Here is a 22,409-nt window from a genome sequence, read left to right as displayed (position 1 = left end):
CTGACTACACCCAAAGTTTTAAAGGTCAGCGAGGGGAGGATTAGTATTTGGAGTTTTGCACAGAACCTGTGCAATCATTTTTACTATTGCTTTGAGGCATTAACACATGTCAGAGCAGAGATACTATTTAGGGGATATTGACCACAGACGACAAGGAAAGAATATCTAAATCTTCCTTGGTTAGTCATGCACACAGAAGCATAGCTAGACAGCTTTCCCCAAACATACACAGTCAGAATTATCTACTTCATATGAGGTCTCCAAGATGACAAAGTATACCTGCTCGTAAGGTACAATACTTTAAAGGAGACCTAAAACAGACATGCTGTTTAACGTACTGAGGTATTTTATCTACACATGCTGCCTCTCCTTTATCCACAGTTTTTTTTAGCCAGAATTTTTTATTTTCTCCAATCTGACATGAAACAGCACAGATGCATCACGTTAGCAATTCATCTATGATTAAAAGGAATCCTTTCTAAAAGCAAAACACACTTTAAACAGTTGGAAATTAACTGGCAGAGGTGCAAGCTCATTTTACCCAATTCTTCTAATTATTTAATGAATTGAAAAAGCTAGTCTTTCAGTTAAACTAAAAAAACACCCCTGTCTTTGTTCCCAGATAAGAGTTTCAGAACCCATCTTTCAGCAGCAATTTGAGAGCGCATGAACGCTTTAGCGCACAGCAGGAAAGGTACAATTTGGCATTTTTATGTTATAAAATAAGCCAAAGCTTGCTTCTCAGAAGATTCCTTATTCTCATAGATCATTCAAAAATAAAACAATGTTATAGCACTTACACAAAATACATTCTAAGTCCCTGTAGCAGAACACTACAGGGTGTGTAGGTTTTGTTTAGTGCAGCAGGTTTTGTTTAGTGTCAACATCTCTGGGGAAAAAAAAAGTCTGACATCAATACAAAGATCTATAAATATTAAATCCAGCAACTTTGGAAACAAACTCTTCCTTAATGAACCTGATCTCATACTTTTTCTTAAGCCTTGGAGGACCTCTAGTTCTGCCTAATGAATTTTTCGATGGAAATAGCCTTTATCTTCGTTAAAAGATTAAAGTATATAAACTCCTGTGAAATGTTAGTGTGCGGCAATGGATGAACAGGTTACAGTAGATATCAGTGCATATAAACCAATACTTCACCTCAGAATCCCAACCTGAGAAACAAAATCCTATACAACAGGGCTGTATGCCACTGGCTTGTGTGCATAGGTAGTATCATTATAGCAGGAAAAAAGATCTGGAAGACTATGACTTTGCCAAGAGAATATAGTCCAGCAAGGCCCTGTTCAGAACCTTTTAACGACGCTTGGCTAAATGGGATGAAAAGTGGGTTAGTTTAAAACAAAAGTAAAACATTTCTGCCCCCTGCACCTCCCAGCTGAAATTCTGTGTCGAGACTCGAGAACTCAAGCACTCAAGCAGCGAGCTGAAATTCTCAGCGCCATCTCCTGGGGATTTTGCTGTCGTATGCGAGACACTCACATTAACGGACTCTGTAGAGAGCCAAGTCAGCATGTTTTATTAAAGTATTTTTATTTTTCTTCTCTCACACCACTAATCAAGTTTCAAGAACGTTCAAGTACTTGCATTATCTACAGAAAGCTATCCTATCATTGAAAAATCGCCCAAAAAATATTCTGCTCCCTTTCCTCACTTTCTTGGCTCCAGAAACACCCTCACTTCATGAACTGTCTGATCAAACGGTGCCACTGTTCCTCCTTGTTTTCTTTTGCCAAAGAGAAAAGCTTGACCTATGTGAAGTAGCATCCTCATGTTTCCTTCCAGAAGCCTTTATGTCTGTAATTGGAGTGCCATGACGGCAGCAAGTGAAAAAGCGTTCACCCCAAATGAGCTGAAGTTGAGCAAGGAACAGTCTTTTCAAGATGAGGCTTAACCATTGGAAAAGTTGGGGCAGCTTGATACAAGCATAGCATAGGCTATTTTCTAAGAATTACCGCCCGCAGCACGACATGCTCAAAAGGAAGTATTCAAAGACAATGGTGTTGCTGTACAAGGCATTTTGCAGAATTGGGGTGTTACACCAGAAATAGAGCCATTTCATACTACGGGAGAGTTTCCTTCCTTGTGTGGGAAAACAAAACACCAAAGAAGTGAGGCCAAGACTTAAGAGTCTGTTATTAAAGTTATAAGGACCTCAACTTACTTTCTCTTGGGAAAAGGAAACCATTTTAAGTATCAGAAGTTTTCAATGCATAGAAGGGATTGGTATTGAACTAGGTTGTCCTATTTCAGATAGTTTCAGCAACTAGATTTACTCAAATTTGGGGTGGGGGGTGGGGGTGTGGAAGCAAAACCATGGAAGTCACTGTTGCTACCCCAGGAGACTTTCCTTTGTGGGATCTGAGTTCTCTTAGGATATCAGCACTGCATGACCCAATTGCATATATAGAAGCTCTTATTCCCCTCTTCAGCCAACAATGCACAGCGATACATGCATCACACAACTTTGTTGGCGTACAACCTTCCTACAGCCAAGAAAGTTCTGAAGAATACAAGGAAAATTTAAGTATTGCCAAATGTCTTCTCCATGTCAAAACACAGACCAAATTTCCATTAAACGGTGCTTATCTCAGTCTTTGCTAGGTAAAGAATTGAGCTCTCCTCCATTAATGGACTAAAACTATTCTCTTTGCTCTGCAAGCTAACTGATGAACCTTACACTAAGGTAAGAACAAAATAAAGGGGAGGCATATTCATGCTCAGCTTTTAATTAGCTACAGTACTTATCAGGAAGAGTCAGGAGGCAAAAGGGAAATTATGTCCTAAAACATCTTTTTTCTTCATTCTCCAGAGGAGCTGAAAGGACGCTACCGAGCTAGCCTCAGTCTTGACCAGGAAAAAAGTATTTCCCATTACTTCCAAAGAACTGGAAGCGAACATCTTTATATGTGATAGTATCAGAAAACCTGCTTTCTTGGATTACTTCCCCCCCCCGCCCCCTTCATATCACACCCATGTTCTTCCTGCTCAGGAAATAATTGATAATCGTGACATAGGCAAAGGAGGTACAAAAAGTATGACCCATTTTGTAGGCTACCAACACATAGGTTCAAACTCCAAGAGCTGTAGGAAGTACAGAAATCACAATCCCTTGACCAAAGCAAAGGGAGCATGCTTTATTGCTGTATGTATTCAGGACCTGTAACCATGGAGTTTGATAACTAAGTCTACACCTACGAAGGAAGTTAATTCAGTGCAGTTCTCGCAATTGCAAAGGCTACCCTAGGGGCAAAAAACTAGAATAAGTGAAATAGACAAAATTTTTGTACATGTATATATAGCTACTCTAATGCTCAGTTTATATTGAAAACACCCATTCGAATGACTTCCAGAAAAAACAGGTTTTTGTATAGCCTCCAGATAGCTCAGCAACACTGATAAAACTTCAGTAAATACAAGAACTTTGAAAAATTGGCAATACAGATAGAAGTACGGTAGCATTCCTGAGTGTCACAGTGGCTTGAATAAGTTGAAAGATTCTACTTCCTAGGTAGCTGCACAGGTAACTAAATTGCAATTTACCAGAGTAATTGAAAAACTCTGTTAAATGTTTTGTCACTTGTTATTTACCCACAAAATCAGAAAGAAGCTTAAGTTATTTGAAACTACGACATTTTATATTTGATAGGGAGAAGAACGAACACTATCAATCAGCAATTTCAGAGACGTCAAATGGCTGAAGATATTTCTATTCCTTTCCACACATTTGAATCAATAAAGAAATCATACATGCAACAATCAAGTTATTCAGCATCCTTCCAATCCTGCGTTTACCTTGCAAATGTTTTTTGGTTAAATAAGAACTATAAGGCCATTTGATGATTTAATGATAAGCAATCAAACTGTCGTTCAGGGCAACACACTGGCATATGAATTTCACTGCAGGCAAGTGCAAGGTTATACACAATGGAAGGAACAATCCAGCTAAACAGGCACATGCTGATGGGTTCTAAAATTAACTGAAACTGTTCAGGGAAAACAGTAAGTTAAGGGTCAAGATGAACAGCTGACTGAGAACATCTGCTAAAAATGGAAAACAACAGACAAAATGATAAGAGAAAGACAAAGAATAAATATTCCAAGTACTGTCCCATTGTTTAAGACTGTTATATGACTTCCCCTTGTATATCTGTCTCCAGCTATGAGACTTCTGTAAAATGAGCAACTTGCACCTACATGAGGTAAGAATCTTCACTGCTGTGCTCTTCTATAGCACATATAGATACCTGGACCACAGATAGCAGAAAACAGAAGATCTGGGGAAGGACAAAGGAGTTCAAAGTTTAAAATCCTACCTGTGAAGAGACATTAACATTTATTTTTATTTAGAATTATCTGACCATCACCTGAATTTTACATTTTTCAATTAGAATGAAAAGAGGGAAGAAAGAAGATGGCAATACCAAGCGCAAGCTAATGAAAAGGAAATCTAAGTTCTCATTCACACAGACAGAAAATGAAGACAAAAAGTTGAAACAATGGAAGACCTGAATGATCTGTGAATCAGGCTCACTTTGCCACTTTCAAGTTAGAACGAACAAAATATCAATCTTTCTTTGTTAAGGACAAGATATGGAAGAGTATAGGGGCACAACTCCGTTTTACAGTTGGGAAACTAGAGAAGCAACTTAGTATGAGAATCTGATCTTACAAGTCAGGATCTGCAGAACTGAACTATGCACTATCCTTATGAAAAGACATTTCATGCTCAGACAATCTACTAGAGAACAGTAGAGAACACCATATCAGTTTGTTGCCACTAAACTGACTCACAGCATTATTGTCCACATTTAAGCTATAGTCACATAAAAATTAAAGGAATACCACTTCTGCTAAAGAAATGACTAATGACCATTTTTGCATTGATTTGCATTTTTAAAGGTATATTTGCTATTAAAGCTAAACTGCAACAGGCATTTAAAGTGACTTTTTTTCTTTCAAGAAAAGCAATTTTAATCACATTTCTGTCAATGAGTCAATCTGATTGAAGAAAAAATAATCATACAAAAGACAATACAGAGCAGCAGTCCAAGAAAAACAAACAAAAAACCACTTATCACTGCTAAATCATGGAATAATTTCTGAAGGACAGTAAGGTTGCAGCTGTACTATCAAAAATGAGTAGCACTTATCTGGCTATATGAGCAAATTATCACTGCCTCTACAGACCAACTGGTTGTTGCTGATGAACCAGTATGGCTTGGAGGAAGGGAAAAAAAAATCTCAGACTGGATATTGACAGAGAACTTCTGAGAAATTTTTGTCGTCAGGCCAATACCAAACCTCAAAAGGCAATCCTGTAAACAATATACTCTTCCTATGGTGCTAAACACTATGTATGTGCAAAACAGATTGAGAAGAAATTCTTTAAACAGAAAGATATTATAGGATCATGGATACAATGGGTGAAACAGACCAAAATGCAGTAATAATCAAAATAATCCAATAGTCCAAGAAAAAACAATGTTGTATGGTTGGCACTCATTCAAGAAAATAAAATAAGAAAGCTGCATGAGCAAGAAGTTAGAGTAAATTATCACTTACCAGGATTGTCTTGCTTCATCCATGTCAAGAGCAGGTCACTGTCAGAGTAACTTCAGCTCTTTCTGAAAGATGACCAGTACTGTTCTTCAAACAATGCAAAATCCTATGAAATACAGTCACCGCCTGTGACTTAAGTAAATGCTACACTGATGAAATCAAAAGTGTTTTAAATGTTTACTCAGTCACTGATTATAAGCTGAAACCTTACTATATAAAAAGTAGCTGTTTTAGTCGAGCAGGACTGGATGGTTAGAATAAAATGTCAAATGTCTATCCGAGAGTGGGTCACTTCTAATAGCAGATTATTATAATTATTTATGGACATTATAATCCCCAAAGAAAGAATATTATGCTTATAAATTACTTAATTTAGAAGAGTAAATAGAAGATAGTTAAAACCACGTGTGATGAAAAACCATCATATTTCTCCACATAGTGACAATTCCTTAATTTTGTACCTTTACAGAATTTTTTTTAATCTTTTTAAAGAATTTAAGGATATACAAGTTTTGACATGTACTAATTTTTTCCACTCAAAGTTATGGTAAGTATACTGGCCACCTGAAAAAAGCAACTTAAACCATTCCACACAGGCATAGTTCTTACTGCACAATGGGTAAATTATGAACACTTTCAAAGACACCATTCCTTAAGGGGGAAAAAAAAAAAGATTCAGACACAAGCTTTCTTGAACAGTATTTCAAGCTTTAATGGAGTCAGAACTGGAAACCATCAGAACAAATTCTATACATCTATATACAGACTTCAGAGCATGACTAAGTATCTATTACTTCTTATATACAATCAGCTGAAATAATACAGTGGAAATATGTCCTAACTAGGAAATAAACATGCTTTTGCAAGATTATTTAGCTGTTTTTGACCGTAGCCGTCGTTTGATGATTAGATGATCACTTTCCTTCTCTTTTTGTTCAATAAAGATCTGAAAAAGACATTATTTCAAGAGTTACTCAGCATTTCTTCAGAGACAAGTGACATGCACTTCTAGATCCATGTAACCAACAACATGTTTTTTCCCAGCAGCTGTTTTCAGAATGAAATTTGCTTATTATCTTTTAGTCAGAGGTCTCCAGGATAGAGAGACCATTTCAGTGCATCATAATAAGTAACAAATACTGGGAACATACAAAATCCCATTTTTGTTGAAACAAATACCAAAGTCCAAAGAAAAATGTGATCCAAAAGCAGCTCTCACTTCTAATCTCTAATACTCATTTTGTGAAACAGGAAGCGTTCAGAAAACTTATTTTTAGCTTAAATTCCTTTAGCTTTCTCTGATTTTTCCGGGATGCAGTCTTTCAGTTTTCCTTTCACTTCCAAGCTTCTTAGCTTCTTTTGCTCTGCATTTCTGTCATTTTTTTCATCCTCCTATGGACAGCATTTTGGTTTCTGCTGCATCCATTCATACAATTTACAGAAAATTCAATAGGGTATCTCAGTATGGCCAAACGCTCACCATAGTGCAGGGAGAATGAAGAGGTGTATTTCCAACAGAGCAAGAGTACGCTCAGCACCATAGTTATTGTCAAAGCCATAAAGTTGGACTTCAGAAACAATACATTAAGCCCTGGCCTGTAAGACTCTCTATAGGCTGGCTTAGACAGGGCAACACAATTTAAGCACACCCAGAAGGCTACCTAAACTGTGCTTTGGGAAAGCATGGAGGTATCCACACCCTAAAGTAACCCAAATATCAGCTGGGCATAAATGGAATCGGAAATTACCTTAGGTGCTCGTTTGCCCTGCAAAGTTAATTGTACATGCAGACCTTCACCTTTAGTATTTCGATCATGCTATTCCAAATCTATGGATCCTTTAATGGTCTCTATTTCTATTCTCCCTTTATGCTACACTTAAATGAACACCAACTACTGCAAAAACAAATTAAGACTCAATTGCTGTAGTAGAGGAAAAAGTAATCCTCCACATACCACAGCTAAGATATCTATGAATCCAAATTTAAAGATATCTCCGTGATTCTGTATCACCTATACAGTATGTCAGCAGTCAAACAGAGAAGATAAGTGAGAAAACGGAGAAAATTAAGTAAAACCGCAGGAAGAAAAGACCAAAAGGAATGGTTAGGTAGAATCAAGAAATAAATCGGTACTTTCAAACCTCTTCTGCAACTTGATCAGACCTTCAGGTTTGTTCCATCCCCCTAATAGTTTATTTTAAGCCAAGATTACAGAAATACATTACAGTGGACAGAACAGTAACCTGTAATCACTTACTGAAGTAGCAGGGATATCTAGAGGGCAAGAAACGTCAGCTGAATACAGCTTTCTCTTAGCTCGTTTTGGCTTGAGCTCATTTTCTTTGACACTTCCTGGTTCTGCAGACTTGGGAGAGCTTATTGTCGCAATCAGCTTCTTTGCTAGAAGAAAAATTTTATTGTAAATCAATGTCTTACTGGTTTTGTGAGCCTCAAAATTAATGAATAAAGCAACCTTTATCAAAAACAGTTTAAAAATGAAACAGATGTAGTCTGAACTTCAAATATAAAAATTCAGAAGTGGTATTTGACTACTACAGTTTTCTATAGCTTCAGATGCAAAAGCTTAAAGGACACATCTAAATAGCACATTAAAAATCAATTAGGATTCAGATTTCACTGGAATTTAAATACTTTAACAGGAGTTGAACAACAGGCTTAACTTCTTTGTGCTGACCAAAGCACAGGGTAGAGTCAGTTTTCTCTACATACTTGTATAGTTTTAATCAAACTAGTACTAGATCTATAGAGAGATGAACATATGCATATTATGAGCTAGAAGGAAAGAAGAAATCCCAAACAATACTAAGTTATGCAAAAGAGGGAAAAAATTACAGGACATAGTAATAAAGGTTAAAAACTTGAGCTCATTTGCTCAAATTAAGTATTTTCAGGGTGAAATTTTGAGTAGTCTGAATTTGGCTTCCATTGATAACGGTATGTTGTCCTCATGGAACCAATCTGACAAACCTGGAAAATTTTAAAAATCCCATTATCATCATCTAGACTATCTTAGAGCAGGTGAGCAAGATGTACTCTGTAGCAAGTCAAGTTTAAGTTGGTACAGAGATCTTAATTTTAACTGTCCACATTGAATAATGACTGACCTTGTTTTAACCAACCAAATAACAGTGTCTTTTAGAATTTAACGCTAGTGATTCCTTGTGCCCTCTGCTAATTTTAACCTTTTTTTTTAAAAAAAAAAACACAGTAACTCAGAGATCATGTCTTACTGTAGGAAAGAATAAAATTATATTCTTCAATGGAAAGTCCTAGCAGTTAATCTTCCCAAGGCTATGCTTATAAACTTAACAAAATCCATTAATTGCTTCATAGTCAGTTTATTGAAGTCTTCCAAATATTTTCATAAGACACCGGCTTTCAGATTCTGTAGAACTAATCTTCCCCTCCCACATACATACATCAAATCATTAATACAGTTTCCACAGAAACAAAGCTGGGGGCGGGGGGGGAAGAGGGATTGCTTATGGAAGAAGGTAAGATTTGGAGTTTGAATTCAGCTCTTGATTTTTTTAGAGCAGTAAGGCAAGTTTCTGAAATTGCCTTTAACTGTTTTACTGTAAGCTTAACAGTTATAATTGCTTTTATGATAAATTTATATGCACATATTGCACACTGCATCCTTTCATTCCACCTGGTTTACCTTTCACACTTAACCTAAACTTTACAACCCTGTGGTCCTTGCAATCAAGACAGCCTTTTCTACTCTGCAAGATTCAATATAGCAAGCTCCAGTTTGGACTCCATTATTTCATAAACAAAAGAACAACTTAATGCAGCAAACATGTCCTTTAACAACATATACATTAATAGATTACAGTAGAAAAGCCATTCTACAATGACCAGAGAACATGGAATAAACCTTATTTATTCTGTACAAACCTTTAGAGTGAATAATAGTAGGAGAACTTTGGAAAAAATCTCCAATTTTTTGCAGCGTTCCATCTTTCTTTTTAGCTGACTTTTTACTTGAAGTAGATTCTTGCTTTCTTAAGGCGTATTCTTTTCTAAATGAGTGTGCAGTAGACATCTGTACAGAAATACAAGATCATTGTTTAAGTTGAAAATTGATTTATCTTCAAGTTTAATTCCATTTGATTTGGCTTCAATGTTATTTTCAAGCTGACATTTTGAGCTTTGCTACTGACACCTCTGATCATTATACTAATGATACTACCATAGCAAGCAATGTAGACAACCTTTTTATACCCAGAAGAAAAAAAATTGTCAAAATTTCACAGAATACGTTTAAGGGCATGAGTAATACAGGAAACAAATAGTTTCTTTTAAAAAAGTAGACTCAAAGTTGTAGAATATTTCATTAGACAAGCTGTTCTAGTTATAAATAAAACAGGAGGAAACTGATGGGGAAAATAAATCTACTACCCAGCCTCTGAACCTGCCCAGGTTGCTACTAATTATAAAAAGATGATTTTAGGCCTTGTCATGCATATAGAGGACATGAACCTTAGTTCTCCTCCAAAGGCATTGCCTATAACATCACGTATACTAATAGTATGTTCAAACTAGTCTTCATAACTATTCAATATGCAACATTCTTCCCTTTGAATCATTGTACGCTGCAGCTAGTACGCATTCTTGGCAAATACAGACTTACTCTCTTTGGGTAGCTTATAGAGTTTAGTAGGAAGACAACGTAAGTGTTTAAGAATCCTATTCAAGTACATAGATAAGGATGATACTGCTGCATAAGAATGTATGCTTCTTTCACAAGTCCACCTTTACAGAAAAGGCCAAACTAACTTCAAAAATAGAACAAAAACCAAACCATTTTTTTGTTGCTTGTAGAAGGTGAATTAGTCATAGCAGGTGTTGCATTTTTCTTGTTCTCACTTTTCACAAAATCCTAAGAAAATAAATATGACAAATTTTAACTAGGATTCTTCTGGAAAGAACAATTATTTATACTACAGAAGCAGCCACTGTTTAAATGCGATGACTAACAGTAGGGAGGCACTGGCTAATACTGGATAGAGATAACTATTCAAATGTGAATTAAACGTTAAACAAACTTGTGGAAGGGAACTAGAAATACCTGTAGTCAAACCATTCTGACATTTACTATTTTCTTCTCTCCATTATTTCCTATACTTTTGTCTTTAAGATATTTGACAAGCAAACACACAAATTGAAATTAACTCAATAAATCTAAATGTAAATTCAGATTTACGGTGACAATTATAAAACCAGGTTGGTAGCATAGTACCATTGTTAAGCTGCCATTAAAAGACATCTTCTCTCTTGTGAAGCGGTGCCAAGAGATTTCAGATAACTGATAGCCATACTGACCGATAACAGCGTCAGAAAAGGGAAAGAGGATTTTGTTCTTTGTTTAATTAGAAGGGAGTCTCTGCAAAAGATTTGGTTTTGTTTGTTTCTAAAAAAACAAGGGGTTTTTTGTTTTATTTTTTAAAAATTTGAGATGAGCAACATGTTATTTTAGCACCACAGGTTTCCCCTCAGTCCTTAGTTTTAGTGCTGACAATGCACTTTTCAGTTTTAGGAAATTTAAAAAACAAATTGTGTCTTCAGTAGACTTGTGACAGTTAAAGTTACTGAATCATTTTATAATCTATTTCTGTTTGGCATATGTAACATGAAAATAATATTTAAGAGTAACATTCAGGTGAATAGAAGAGCAATAAGATACTTTTAAATTTAGTTCCATGTTATTGAAATGTTACTTAACTAAATGTTATCCCATAAGGGTATGAACATGGACTTCTACACTATGAAAGGATTTAAATGGATTGATAAAATACTATTCTCTAAAAACATGGATAACTACGTTAGATGAAATATATTCATCTGTAGATAACGTCTGGTACTTTTTCCGTGCCTTCAGAAGGGTGGTTATTTTTACACCTACTTTTCCAGCAGCTTGAGAGAATACTACTCTCGAAGACAGTTGGTTCAAGACACAAGCAGCTTAAATCAAGTCTGGACATTATTCCAGAATGAAGTGTTGAATTCCAGATGAATTAACTTACACAGCTTTTAACAGTTACTTTTGCAATCTAGGTTTAACAAAATGAGTTTATTGAAGTACTGTTGAACACTAAATCACTGAAGTGATTATTTCCCTTAATTATTTTACTAAGAGATTAAAAAAATATATCACTTCAGAATGCTCGAAAAGCATCAGATATTTCACTCTCCAGCTGAGACAAGCTCACTCACTGAAAAGAGATCACTTAACCACCTAGCCAAATCATCCACAGGTCATCTCCCTCACAGTCACCTGTCAGCTGCAAAAGTCCTTAGAAGTATAGAGATTCATAAGCCCCCCAAGTAGGATTACAAGTATGTACGTACCACCACAATGTGGTCTTAGGGTTTCATAGCCTTTGTAAGTGTCTTAGAGACAGCTGTGTTGGTGCTAATGCTAATAACATGTAAAGGAAAGGAACATGCAGTTCAGGTAGGAGCAGTGAAGATTGTTACCACCTTGAACTGCTGTGGAACCTTAGTCTCACATGTAAACACCATTAAGAAGGCTGGAGCGCATAACCCAGCACAACTGAAGAAATTAAAGAAGAATTAAGGTCTACAGAAAACAGGGAGGTTCAGGTGCTGGTGCAATTAGTTTTGTATAGTCCCTCTAAGTACAAAAAGATCAAAGAAAACACAGGCTGGAGAAATAAAGTCAAAGGAAGTGGTCTTGAAACTCTGAAATGCATTGATTAAGCCCAGGGGCTTAACTTGTAATTGGCTATTAGAGGAGATAATTGATACCAATAATTGTCTAAACCAAAAGAAGCAATTCTATAGAACTGGTCTGTAATCCCACAGATCAGGGCTGGAGACAGGAGCAAATGGTACCAGCAGGAAGAGAGAAATGTAAAAGGTAAAGAGAAAGTGCAAATCAGGGACAAGGGGCCAGAGTCTGGATAAATTGAAGTCTATGACCTTATTCAACACAGGCCAGAGATCCACCACTTGCCAGGGGGAAGGTTTAAATATACCCTAGATATATCCCTAGGATCTCAGTGAGAATCAGAAGATAGAATTTTAACAAATGATCAGAGTAATACATTGAAAAACTGCACAACATATTTTCTCAGTTGGTCTAGGTCATACCTCATCCATCTCTTCACTCTTCCTTTTCTTTCTTGGCTTGAGCATTTTAACTGTAACTGGTAAGGTGCTGCCCTGGTGCTTCACCTCCATCTTATTGGGTTGCAGAGGTGTGAACTGGATTTCCATCTCTGGTTTTGGGAACCGACTAGTTTTTCCGTTTTCTGTGGACACTTCAGAAGAGTCAAGGACAATTTCTGAATGGCCCTGCAAGCATATGGAAATTTTAAGAAAACAATTTTTAGACTAACTATGAGTTAAAAAAAGCTATAATACATATCCCTCCCCAGTGGACTGCAAAGTAAGCATTCCATTTTCCAGCTGTTTGCTTTCAGAACACTTTCAGAAGTGAAGAAATCTACTTCAACTATAGCAGAGTTTAACTCTTATTTTCTAAAACTTTTTTGTTAAATTTTAAAAAGTTAACATTTCTATCTATGATCACAGAACTTAAAGTTTTCCTTGCTAAACTCAGCCTGATACTTTGTTTCCAAGTCATTTTCCTCAAGGGCAGAGATAGCTAGTCACGGTTTTCACAGCTAGCAGTAGTAGAATTGACATGATTTTCTTCATCTTAACTCTGCTGCTCCTTAGGAGCTAGGCAGTAATAGGAGCTTTTGAGATAAAAGTATAATCTTTCTCTAGCTTATCTTTAGGGAGCTTTCCCTTCCTCTTCTAGAGGAAGTTAATTGTGCAAGTAACAACATCCAACTGGCAAGCTACAAGCCAAATTCAACCTATGAGAGACTTCCACATCACTATCTGTTCTCTGGAGGAAGAGCAGGCATTCAGGCAGCACCACTGCCTGCAAGCTGAAGACCTTGTCTTGTACCTGCTTACAGCCAAACCGCAAGAACTGCACAGTGAGGGTGGGATGGAAAGGTCACAGTTTGCACAACTCTTCTTCTCCAGCAGCACTTACCTTCCATCATCCACCCAACCCTGTTTTTCTCAGCAAAACCAGCAAGAAAGTCAGAATTGTGGTCTCCCTGGCTCCTGCATCTCTGTGGCAGCAGTTCAGCTGCTGGCTAACGTACAAAAACAAATTCAGCAGCTGTTTGAATGAAATATGGAAGATGGGCTGCTGGGGTTGGTGGTGGCAAGAAATGGCAGGTGGCTGCTAGCACTGCTGCTGGTAGGGTCCCAAACAGAGTAGCTGCTGTTGCTTCTTGTGCTGGTTCACCCTGAAGGGTACCTTCCTCCTCTCAAAAAGGAAAATGATCAAAGCTCATGGAAAGCCAAAAGATAGTCACCTTCTTCAACAGGCTCTGCTGGGATTTTGAGTGGGAATACCAGCACCACTGCGTTCCCAAGAATGGAGTTGGCTATTAAAAACATTTGTCTTTATAACTGCTACTTCATGAAAGCGTTAACAATCAAAAAGTTACATAGGAATGGTTAGTCTCTTTAGCTAACAAAGCTACACACAGGAATCCCGCAGTGGAAGAAAGCAAATCCAATCTGCCCTGCTATTGCTCATCCATTTAAAAGGGTTTATGTATTTTTTTCAGGTGACTGATCTAATAGTCAGCCACTTCATAAGGATCAGTGAGAGCTAAATTTTCAAGAGCACACAGTTGAAGTCAGATATAATTATTCACATGATTATGTTACACAGCTTTTGTTTCTACCAAAAGCCACTAAATCACGTGATCTGATCACCAAGAAAGGTATTTGCAGAATAAAACTTTAGAATTCTTCAGGCAACAGGACACGTTTCTTCCCTATTCTGCATTTAGCAAAATCCATACAACTGCATAAAATTTTCAAATTTAAAGTTTTATACCAACCTCACTTAATGAAGAGGCACTGCTAGGGTGTTGAGATAATGAATAACTCTCTTTAGCTTCATCATATCTTACTGGAATGCTTTGTCCAGCTATAGCATTAGTCTTGCTTTGTTTTTCCATAAACTGTAAATATTTAGAATGAGTAAAGATTATGCTAGACTGTAAACCTCAAAATATTTTGAGTTTTCTAAAGTTACAGTACAAAAGCTCAAGCACAGACAGCTAACGAACACCTGGACTGAAAGACATCACAAGTTTAAGTCAGTAACATCTATTCACAATGTGATCACAAGATGTGCCCTGCTGGGTCTCATCAACAGTCCATCTAGTTCAATATTCTGCCTCCAGGAGTGGCAAAGGGAGATGCTATTTAGGGATAACATGTATGATCCTGGCCACCTTGTCATCTGTTCCCTCCATACTCTCCCAGCACTCTCAGTTGTCGCGTTAGAAGTGTCAGAGGGTAACACCTCTGCCTAATCCTCAGAGTATCCATTTATGAATACATTTATGGATTTCTACTACAAATTTTTCTAATCTCTGCTGACAGTACCTGTTTCTGCCACCTCCAGAAGATCACTAGCTGCATCACATAGGAATATGTTATTTTAACTGTTTTAAAATTATCTATTAGTTTCATCAAGTGCTGTCCAGTTCTTGCAGGATTTTAAGAAGGACCGTTCTGCCTTCTATTTACAATATCGTGGTTGTGGTGGGTAAGCCTCAGCCCCATAACCCTCCAGTAGCCTTAACCTCTCCCAATCAGAGTGCCAGCTTCTTAGCCTCTCCTCACAAGGCAGGAGACATGTTGCCTCGATCACTGTAGTTTTAATTCTTTATCTCCACTATGTCTTTCCTGAGAATTATATTTGACTTCCCCCCAAAACTTTACCCCATTCACTTCAACACCACCATAAGTTTCTCACACGATAATCCTGTTAGCAGCCTCTTCTTATTCAGAACATCAAGTATTGTTGCTACTGGCTTGAGGTAAATATTTCAGCACCAACTGTTCACAACAATTCTTCTCTATAACTAATTTTATGGTGCTCTCTTAGTTGCTATTACAAAGCTGTATAAAGCAGTAATCCTTCTGAGAGCTATTCTGTCCTCCCTCATACATCACAAGCTTTATCTATACAGCACTAGCCAAACTGATGAAGTAGCAAGAAACTAGCCAGTCTTATTTGGCAGCAGACAGGAAAGAGATGGAGATGCATTTTGGCATTCAGTCCAGTTCTGCAACAAGAGGAGAATCGCACCTTCTAGCGGCCAGGGGAGGGACTGCTAGGAAATCCATGTTCAGCCCTGTTCATTATTAATTAGCAATGAAGCCACATAGCATTAATTCAGTTTAGCAGGAGAACTACCTCATTAAATACTGTTCATGTAGCACACAAGGGTTCAGTCAGAATCAGGAGTCTCAGTACAGTTGCAAGCCTTTTAATTTTTGTTCAGGAAATATGCAGACTTGATCTTTGTGTAAACTTCAAATATTGTTTTGTTTTGATTTTAAGTGGGATGCAAGATACTGTTTTGTTCTTGTGAACCCCCATATGGGCTGGCAGCTCTAGTTACAGAATCATCTCTATTATGACACTACAGATCATATCATGAAAGTTGTTTGAGCTGAAATCCCCTTAACACTGACATAACCAAACTGAGATGACACTATAAATATGTCTTCAAATCTTTAGAACCTGGATTAGTTAACTAGTTTTTCCCTCAGGTATGCAAGTTCTATAATGTAGAAAGAGGTGGTATTCTATTAACTATTTTTAGTTAATAGAACTAAAGTACTTTTTTTCCGAGAGCGAGCATGAAAAAGGGAGAGAGAAAGCATGAACAAGAACTCAGAACTGAAGATACAGTTAAAGTACAAAGAACTACATAAAGTAACTTTTGAGAGATTCCCAGTGTTGCTGGAATACATACTGACAAAACAACATAACAAAAGTTATTAACAACATATCATTGGTACATACTTTCTATAAATATAACAAACATACCTCTTTGTTTACAGACTGATCTATTATATCTTGTCCTTCTTCAGGTAAAGGTACTTCTGCCAAAGACTGAAGACTTTCATGGTTAATGCGTTGTTTCAATTCCTTTATAAAGTCATCTTTCTCAGCCAGCTGTTTTCTTAGTTCTTCTATATCAGTTTCCTTATCCTAATAAACATAGCAAAAGTTGCCATAAATTGCAGGATTGGCGGAAGTTAACATATACACGAGCATCATTACAACTACTTGGTAGCATCAGTTTTAGAATTGCAAGCTAAAACAGTCAGCTATCCAACAAAAAGACAATAATTTCACATATGAGTGGCCACTATTTGAAGTGAAGAAAAGTCATATATCAGGGGATGATGTAATGCAAAATTATTTTATTTTACTCTACTTATGTAGCTATGAGAAGTTCACCTCCCATTTGTTCATGAAGTCCTTGGTGCTGTGAACAAGGCAGCAAATGTGATAGTTGTTTCAGGTTTCCAGTCCAACTTTGCAATCAAAGGATCAAAAAGACTTGAGTGTTTATTTGAACTACTAAATATTTTGAAACTTCAGTTACTGTTACAAATTCAGTTTCAAAAAAAATAAAGCTTTTTTTTTTTAAATTAGCTGCAAATGGTTTCAATATAACAGTGTTTAAGAACAAAAACAGAGCCAAAATGCAAAGAGCAAGTATAGTGTTTTACAGAATTAATGGATAACAAAAAAACAAACAAACAAAAAAAATCCACACAGGAACGAAGGAGCCAAAGTGCGTGAGAGAGTGAGTGAGATTACCTTTCCAGAATCCTTTAGTGCAGCCTGTTTCAGTTCCGCTATTTCTTTATCTTTTTGTGCGGTGTTAGAAGCCAAAGTCTTGAGCTGTACTTCCAAAGCTTCTACTAATTTATCTCTTTCTTCACGCCACTTTTGAAGATTGCTGTCCTTTTCTACGAGCTGTGCAGCAAGTCTTTCCTAAATGGGGAAAAAAATAGTGTGTAGAAGCGGTGTTCAATTCTAACCTATCTGAACTATTCTGATAGTACTAACTATGCAAAACCAAACTATTTTATGGCCTTAGTAAACTTGAGAGCCTATGTAGATCTTAAAAAGCTCATATAGAACTAGTTTCACTACAAATATGCAAAAGCAAACCATGGTTCAGTAAGAAAATCTGTATCTATATTTATACTCTTTGTGAAGAGAATTTTTGGTAAGAACCACCCACTTCTGTTTGCTCGCTTTGTGATTTTATTACTAACAAGTCTCAGGCAAGCAAAGTCACAGACAAAGTGAAAGTAGTCCTAAGCTCCTAGCATCCTCCTGTACTGATTGCAGGTCCAGAAAGTCATTGCTAATTACTTCTAGATGCAACTATAGTTTTAGGTTGTACAGATTCATATAATAATTTCATATGCTTAAGAAATTACAACCTTGATATAGTCCAGTGAACAGGCAAGGTATCCACCTTGTTATTAACTATCAGTCACTCTACTTTGAAAGCGATATGGGAGCAAAACCACTGGCATTTTGACCAAGTATTTTTGGTCAAAATACTGGAAAGAAGCTTCTTTTTGTCAACTTCTGCTTGCTTTTCTTTTTCTCTTTCTTCTAAAGGCTATGAGCTTTTTTTTTTTTGAGAAAAGCCAAGCAACAAATCTTGTTTTTCAAAGTATGTTTTCTTAGCTTCATTAAGTAGCAATTCATTTAAGTGTAAGTTACTTACTGGTGTTTTACACACAAGATGAAGTTTGAAGAATTCATAGTGAGGCGGCGGTGGTGATCAGACAGAAAGGAAGAGACATGTTAACTTCCATTATATACTAACCTTTTTCATTTTGTGACCCTCCTATTCTTCCCTTTTCACATTGAGAAGATCTCATCTAGGCTTTGCCATGTGATAAAGTGAGGGGACTTTGACAAAGGCCAGCTACCCTCAAGTGCCCACACTTACCGTTTGACATGAGATTTGCTCTGTACTAAAGACTTACACTAGAGGACTCTGCTGAGACCTCCAGACACTTACAATTTCTGCTTGTTGCTCTACATGATGTTCTCTGTCCTCCGTAAATTTTCTCATTTCTCTGTTGCAATGGCTCTCAGCTTCTTTCACTTGGCTGATGAGTCCCATTCTTTCCTCCAGCCACTTCTTTCTATCGGTTTGATACTTTGCCTCATTTTCCTATTTTTAATGAAACCAGAAATAAAACCATAGGTAGAGGCTAAGCAAAAAAAAATAAAGTCTTAAAATCCAGATTACCATTAAATGGGTTCATTTCTAAAAGATAACAGAAATACTAGTGCAGTTTTACTCCTGCATATTCCCAAGTGCAAGTATTACATTCTCATTTGTTCTTCGCTATTGAAAAAAATTAACAATTTTCAGCACTTCTTCAGACGGGCACATCTTCATGGAACAGAATTTTTTTCCTCTAAAAAATGCTCTGAGCAAGTCACAAACACTATAAAAGTTACACCAAAGGTAATGGTAAAGAGACCCTTTTAACTTACAAATACCCAACCTTTTATGCTCCCTTACAGGACATGTTAGAAAACTTACTTCTACTTCAAGACTGAAAGGCAAAGAATGCAGTACAATTTGAACAGTAGGCAAAGATAGCGCATACCTAAGAACGTCACTTCAATCCACAGCAACTTTGCCTCCTTTTCTATCATAATCAGACCTCGTCAGACATTCTCCCACATAAGACAGAAGGGACCTGAAAAGCTGCTTGGAAAAAAAGTCTACTTTCTAATCCAAGGAGAATTAGAGGTAAATCCTCAGCCTAACAGGAAGGGCTTACAGGTCATACAGCAAGCACAAGATCTTGAAGAGTTTGATTTAGTTGCCCAAACAACTGACAGGAAAGAGGTTCGGAATGGATATCAGGAGTTGGATCGGTTAAGACAACTGTCAGAGGAATCCAGCTACGGAGCACCATCCATGGTAGCATAAGGTAGGGAAGGGTGCACTCCATTATGGGGCATCACTGATGCTGATATTACAAAGACACTGTATCCAGACTTTACTGCACTGCTGCACTGCAGCTTTGAGAGGAGGTTTCCTTTACTAGTGTAACAACTTGCCATATCATGCCCTATGCTCTTGAAGATAGTGACACAAAAAAATTTAGACTCCTAAATGAAAGTTATGGCTTTAAAACTAAGTATGAATTACGTCACCATATTTTACCTTCAGTTCTTTTTGCAGCTTTATTAATTCCTCATTTTCATTTATGTTTTTCTCCTCATTTTTGCTCATCTTTTTCTGCCAGTCACTATCGCTCCGGTTATTCAGCTCTCTGTATTTCTGCTTCCATACTTCCAGTTCTAGTCAGTACACAAAATGAGGTTACATAATGTATAGTTTCAAATGCATATTTGACCACATTCACATCCTTCTACTAAAGTTACTTGGATTTATCAGCTATGACCACAAAGGGACAACAGAAGCCTTTAACTGTTAGAAGTTTATGTACTACATAAAATTAATGCCTAAATAGCAGTCAACAAATAAAAACAGAAATTTAAAGCAGCTATCACAATACATCCAAAACAATTTAGCCTCCCTGCTCCCTTTCCAAGGAGAGATTACCCAAAACTAATCTGTTGGTCTCTTCTAATTTGGCTTCAAGCACTTGATCTTGTTCAATCTGAGTCTGTTCTTGTTCTTCTAATGTCATCCGCATATCTTCAATTATTTTTTCCTTTGCACGCAGATCTGAAGATTTGAAAATAAATTTACAGATAAGCCCCCTCCTAGTTCCCACCATTCTCTCCCAAAGTGCCTTCATTACAAGTAGTTTCTCCCATTCCCTGAGATCAAAAGCTCTATTAGAAAGAAATAGAGCATCTCTACTGAACTATCCAAATCCAAAATTCTTAAGTGATTCTCATCAACTTGATTTCAGTGAGTGTTTCAGTGTTAATGTCAGTCAGACTATGGCTTGTATTATGTGGGAAACTAACCATTGTTCAACTGCTAAATGTTTATCAAACCTGCAGAAACTGTTATTGTGCTAGTTCATGTTTCAGTGTTTGATTTTGTTAAAACGGCCAATTAATATGGCAAATAAATACCAACATTTAATAAGTTCACACTAATACAGCAAATCCACACTTTCTCTGGGGCTTATGTTTCTTATTCTGAGACTGTTTCTTAGCTTTCAAATATGCCTGCTAATAATGATTCAATAAAAATTAATTCCTGACTGGAACATTTTAATGTCCAGGTTGGAGTTTCTCAGTATTTTAAAATATAAATATACAAGACTCTCCAAATTCGTTTACAACATGACAACTCATTATGTTGCCATTCCACACCAAAAAAATTGAACAATAATGGCTTTTTCTGACCTTTACGTGTTTTCTCATACTGTTTGGAGATTTCTTCCAGCTTCTCATTATTCAACTGCTCCTAAATATCACATTGAAAGCAAATTAAAGAAAAAATGTTGAAATAAACAAGTATACATGCAAGAAATGAGTAGCTTTTCATTCTGAGCTTTAATAAGTAATGACTAAACTATTTAAGACACACAGTCCAGAATAAGTAAGTTTTTCATATAGTGTAAAGGAGCATTCAAGCTGATATAAAAAAATGTTTAGAGGAAGACATTACTACTAACGTATCTAAGTGTCACTAATAAGAAGCAGGGTATCTGCAGGTATTAAGTATGTATTTACTAGGCAGCTTACTCTAAAACAATTTGACAACATCCTGCAGTGAGATGTTCTTTAAACATCTTTCATTCATCCATTAAAACTAATTTCAGCTGGTTACTCTTACTTTTACCTCAATTTCTGTAAGCTTTCTCCTGTTGCTTGGAAAACTTGCCTCATTAATGGATTAGTTAAAAATTAAGAGCAAGTAAAATTTTAAAAAATAAAATACCTTTTTAAGTTGCAGAATTGTGCGCTGTTTGATCTCTAATTCTTCACTAAACTGGTTTTTGATTTTCTGAAGTTCATTAACTTTGTTCCTCAAGGATTTCTCCTCAGATCGCATTGTACACACCTGTAACAATGCACAGACACCAAGCAAAGCTAACATTTAGCTATAAGCCTTTTACAATCTCTGTAAGTTATCTAAATAACCAAATACTTTAATTAAGAGTCAAATTTTTGCAAGCGTCTTAGCAAAATTTCAGGGGCTAGAAGCGCACTTTACTGTACATCCTTCCTAGGGAAGGATTTTCACCATAGAACAGAGTATTATATTTGGCGGGGCAGGGGGTGGACACAGACACCAAAAAAACCCCACTCCCATAAAACCACCAGGAAATAGCCTAATCAAACTACAAATTCAGTTGCCCTTTAAAAAAAAAAAAAAAAAAAAGAATGTTTTCTGACATATGATCCCATCCACTCTTTGTTACTTCTCAAACAGAGGATTATACACTGAATGTTGAGTAGGAAAAGGTCCTCAAATGTTAGGTTGCTGGGGAAAACAAATACTTTTTTAAGGACTAACTTTCAAGCCCAGACTCTTGCAATAGTCTTTCGGATTTTAATTTCTTGTGATATCCCATGAGGTTCTAAGAAATCCTACTGCTTGATAACTAAATACTAACAATTAACATTAGTAGAAGTTATTCCATTTTTTCATTTCTTCTCCCCAACCTTAACAGAAAACATAGCTCAGATTTTAAGAAGTCTCTAGAAGTTAGTGCTTTCCTTTTCTGATTAATCCATCTTTTCCTCCCAGAGATCAGCATTTTCCACAAGTCTGAGGCTTTGAAGTCAGCACAAATAACAACATAAGGCTATTGTTGTTATAGAGATTATAAAGTCCTTCTCCATAACCACATTAGCCACAGTTTTCACAAACCTTTTTCAAGTGTATTAATAAAATTTACTTCCCCCCTTCAATATCTGTACTAATCCATGTTTTGACATCTGGTCTTA

At 36.6% G+C, this 22,409-nt stretch overlaps 1 protein-coding gene across 1 annotated transcript in view; it reads right to left on the bottom strand.

Annotated features, from left to right (window-relative positions):
- Positions 1–6,276: 6,276 nt before the first annotated feature.
- Positions 6,277–22,409, bottom strand: part of KIF20B (kinesin family member 20B) — a 44,345-nt gene continuing 28,212 nt past the window's right edge. The window contains exons 22-34 of the mRNA XM_076338737.1: positions 21,397–21,519; positions 20,859–20,919; positions 20,098–20,223; positions 19,696–19,832; positions 18,529–18,684; positions 17,301–17,477; positions 16,518–16,682; positions 14,509–14,631; positions 12,722–12,925; positions 10,410–10,487; positions 9,503–9,650; positions 7,839–7,981; positions 6,277–6,526 (exon numbers count right to left, since the gene is read on the bottom strand). Of these exons, the coding sequence (XP_076194852.1) occupies positions 6,449–6,526; positions 7,839–7,981; positions 9,503–9,650; positions 10,410–10,487; positions 12,722–12,925; positions 14,509–14,631; positions 16,518–16,682; positions 17,301–17,477; positions 18,529–18,684; positions 19,696–19,832; positions 20,098–20,223; positions 20,859–20,919; positions 21,397–21,519 (1,719 nt within the window). The 3' untranslated portion in view covers positions 6,277–6,448. The remainder of the gene's footprint in view (positions 6,527–7,838; positions 7,982–9,502; positions 9,651–10,409; positions 10,488–12,721; positions 12,926–14,508; positions 14,632–16,517; positions 16,683–17,300; positions 17,478–18,528; positions 18,685–19,695; positions 19,833–20,097; positions 20,224–20,858; positions 20,920–21,396; positions 21,520–22,409) is intronic.

This window comes from Aptenodytes patagonicus, chromosome 5, assembly GCF_965638725.1.
Source record: "Aptenodytes patagonicus chromosome 5, bAptPat1.pri.cur, whole genome shotgun sequence".
Taxonomy (NCBI): domain Eukaryota; kingdom Metazoa; phylum Chordata; class Aves; order Sphenisciformes; family Spheniscidae; genus Aptenodytes; species Aptenodytes patagonicus.
Note: the sequence above shows the minus strand (reverse complement) of the source record. Positions and strands in the feature narration are given on the sequence as shown.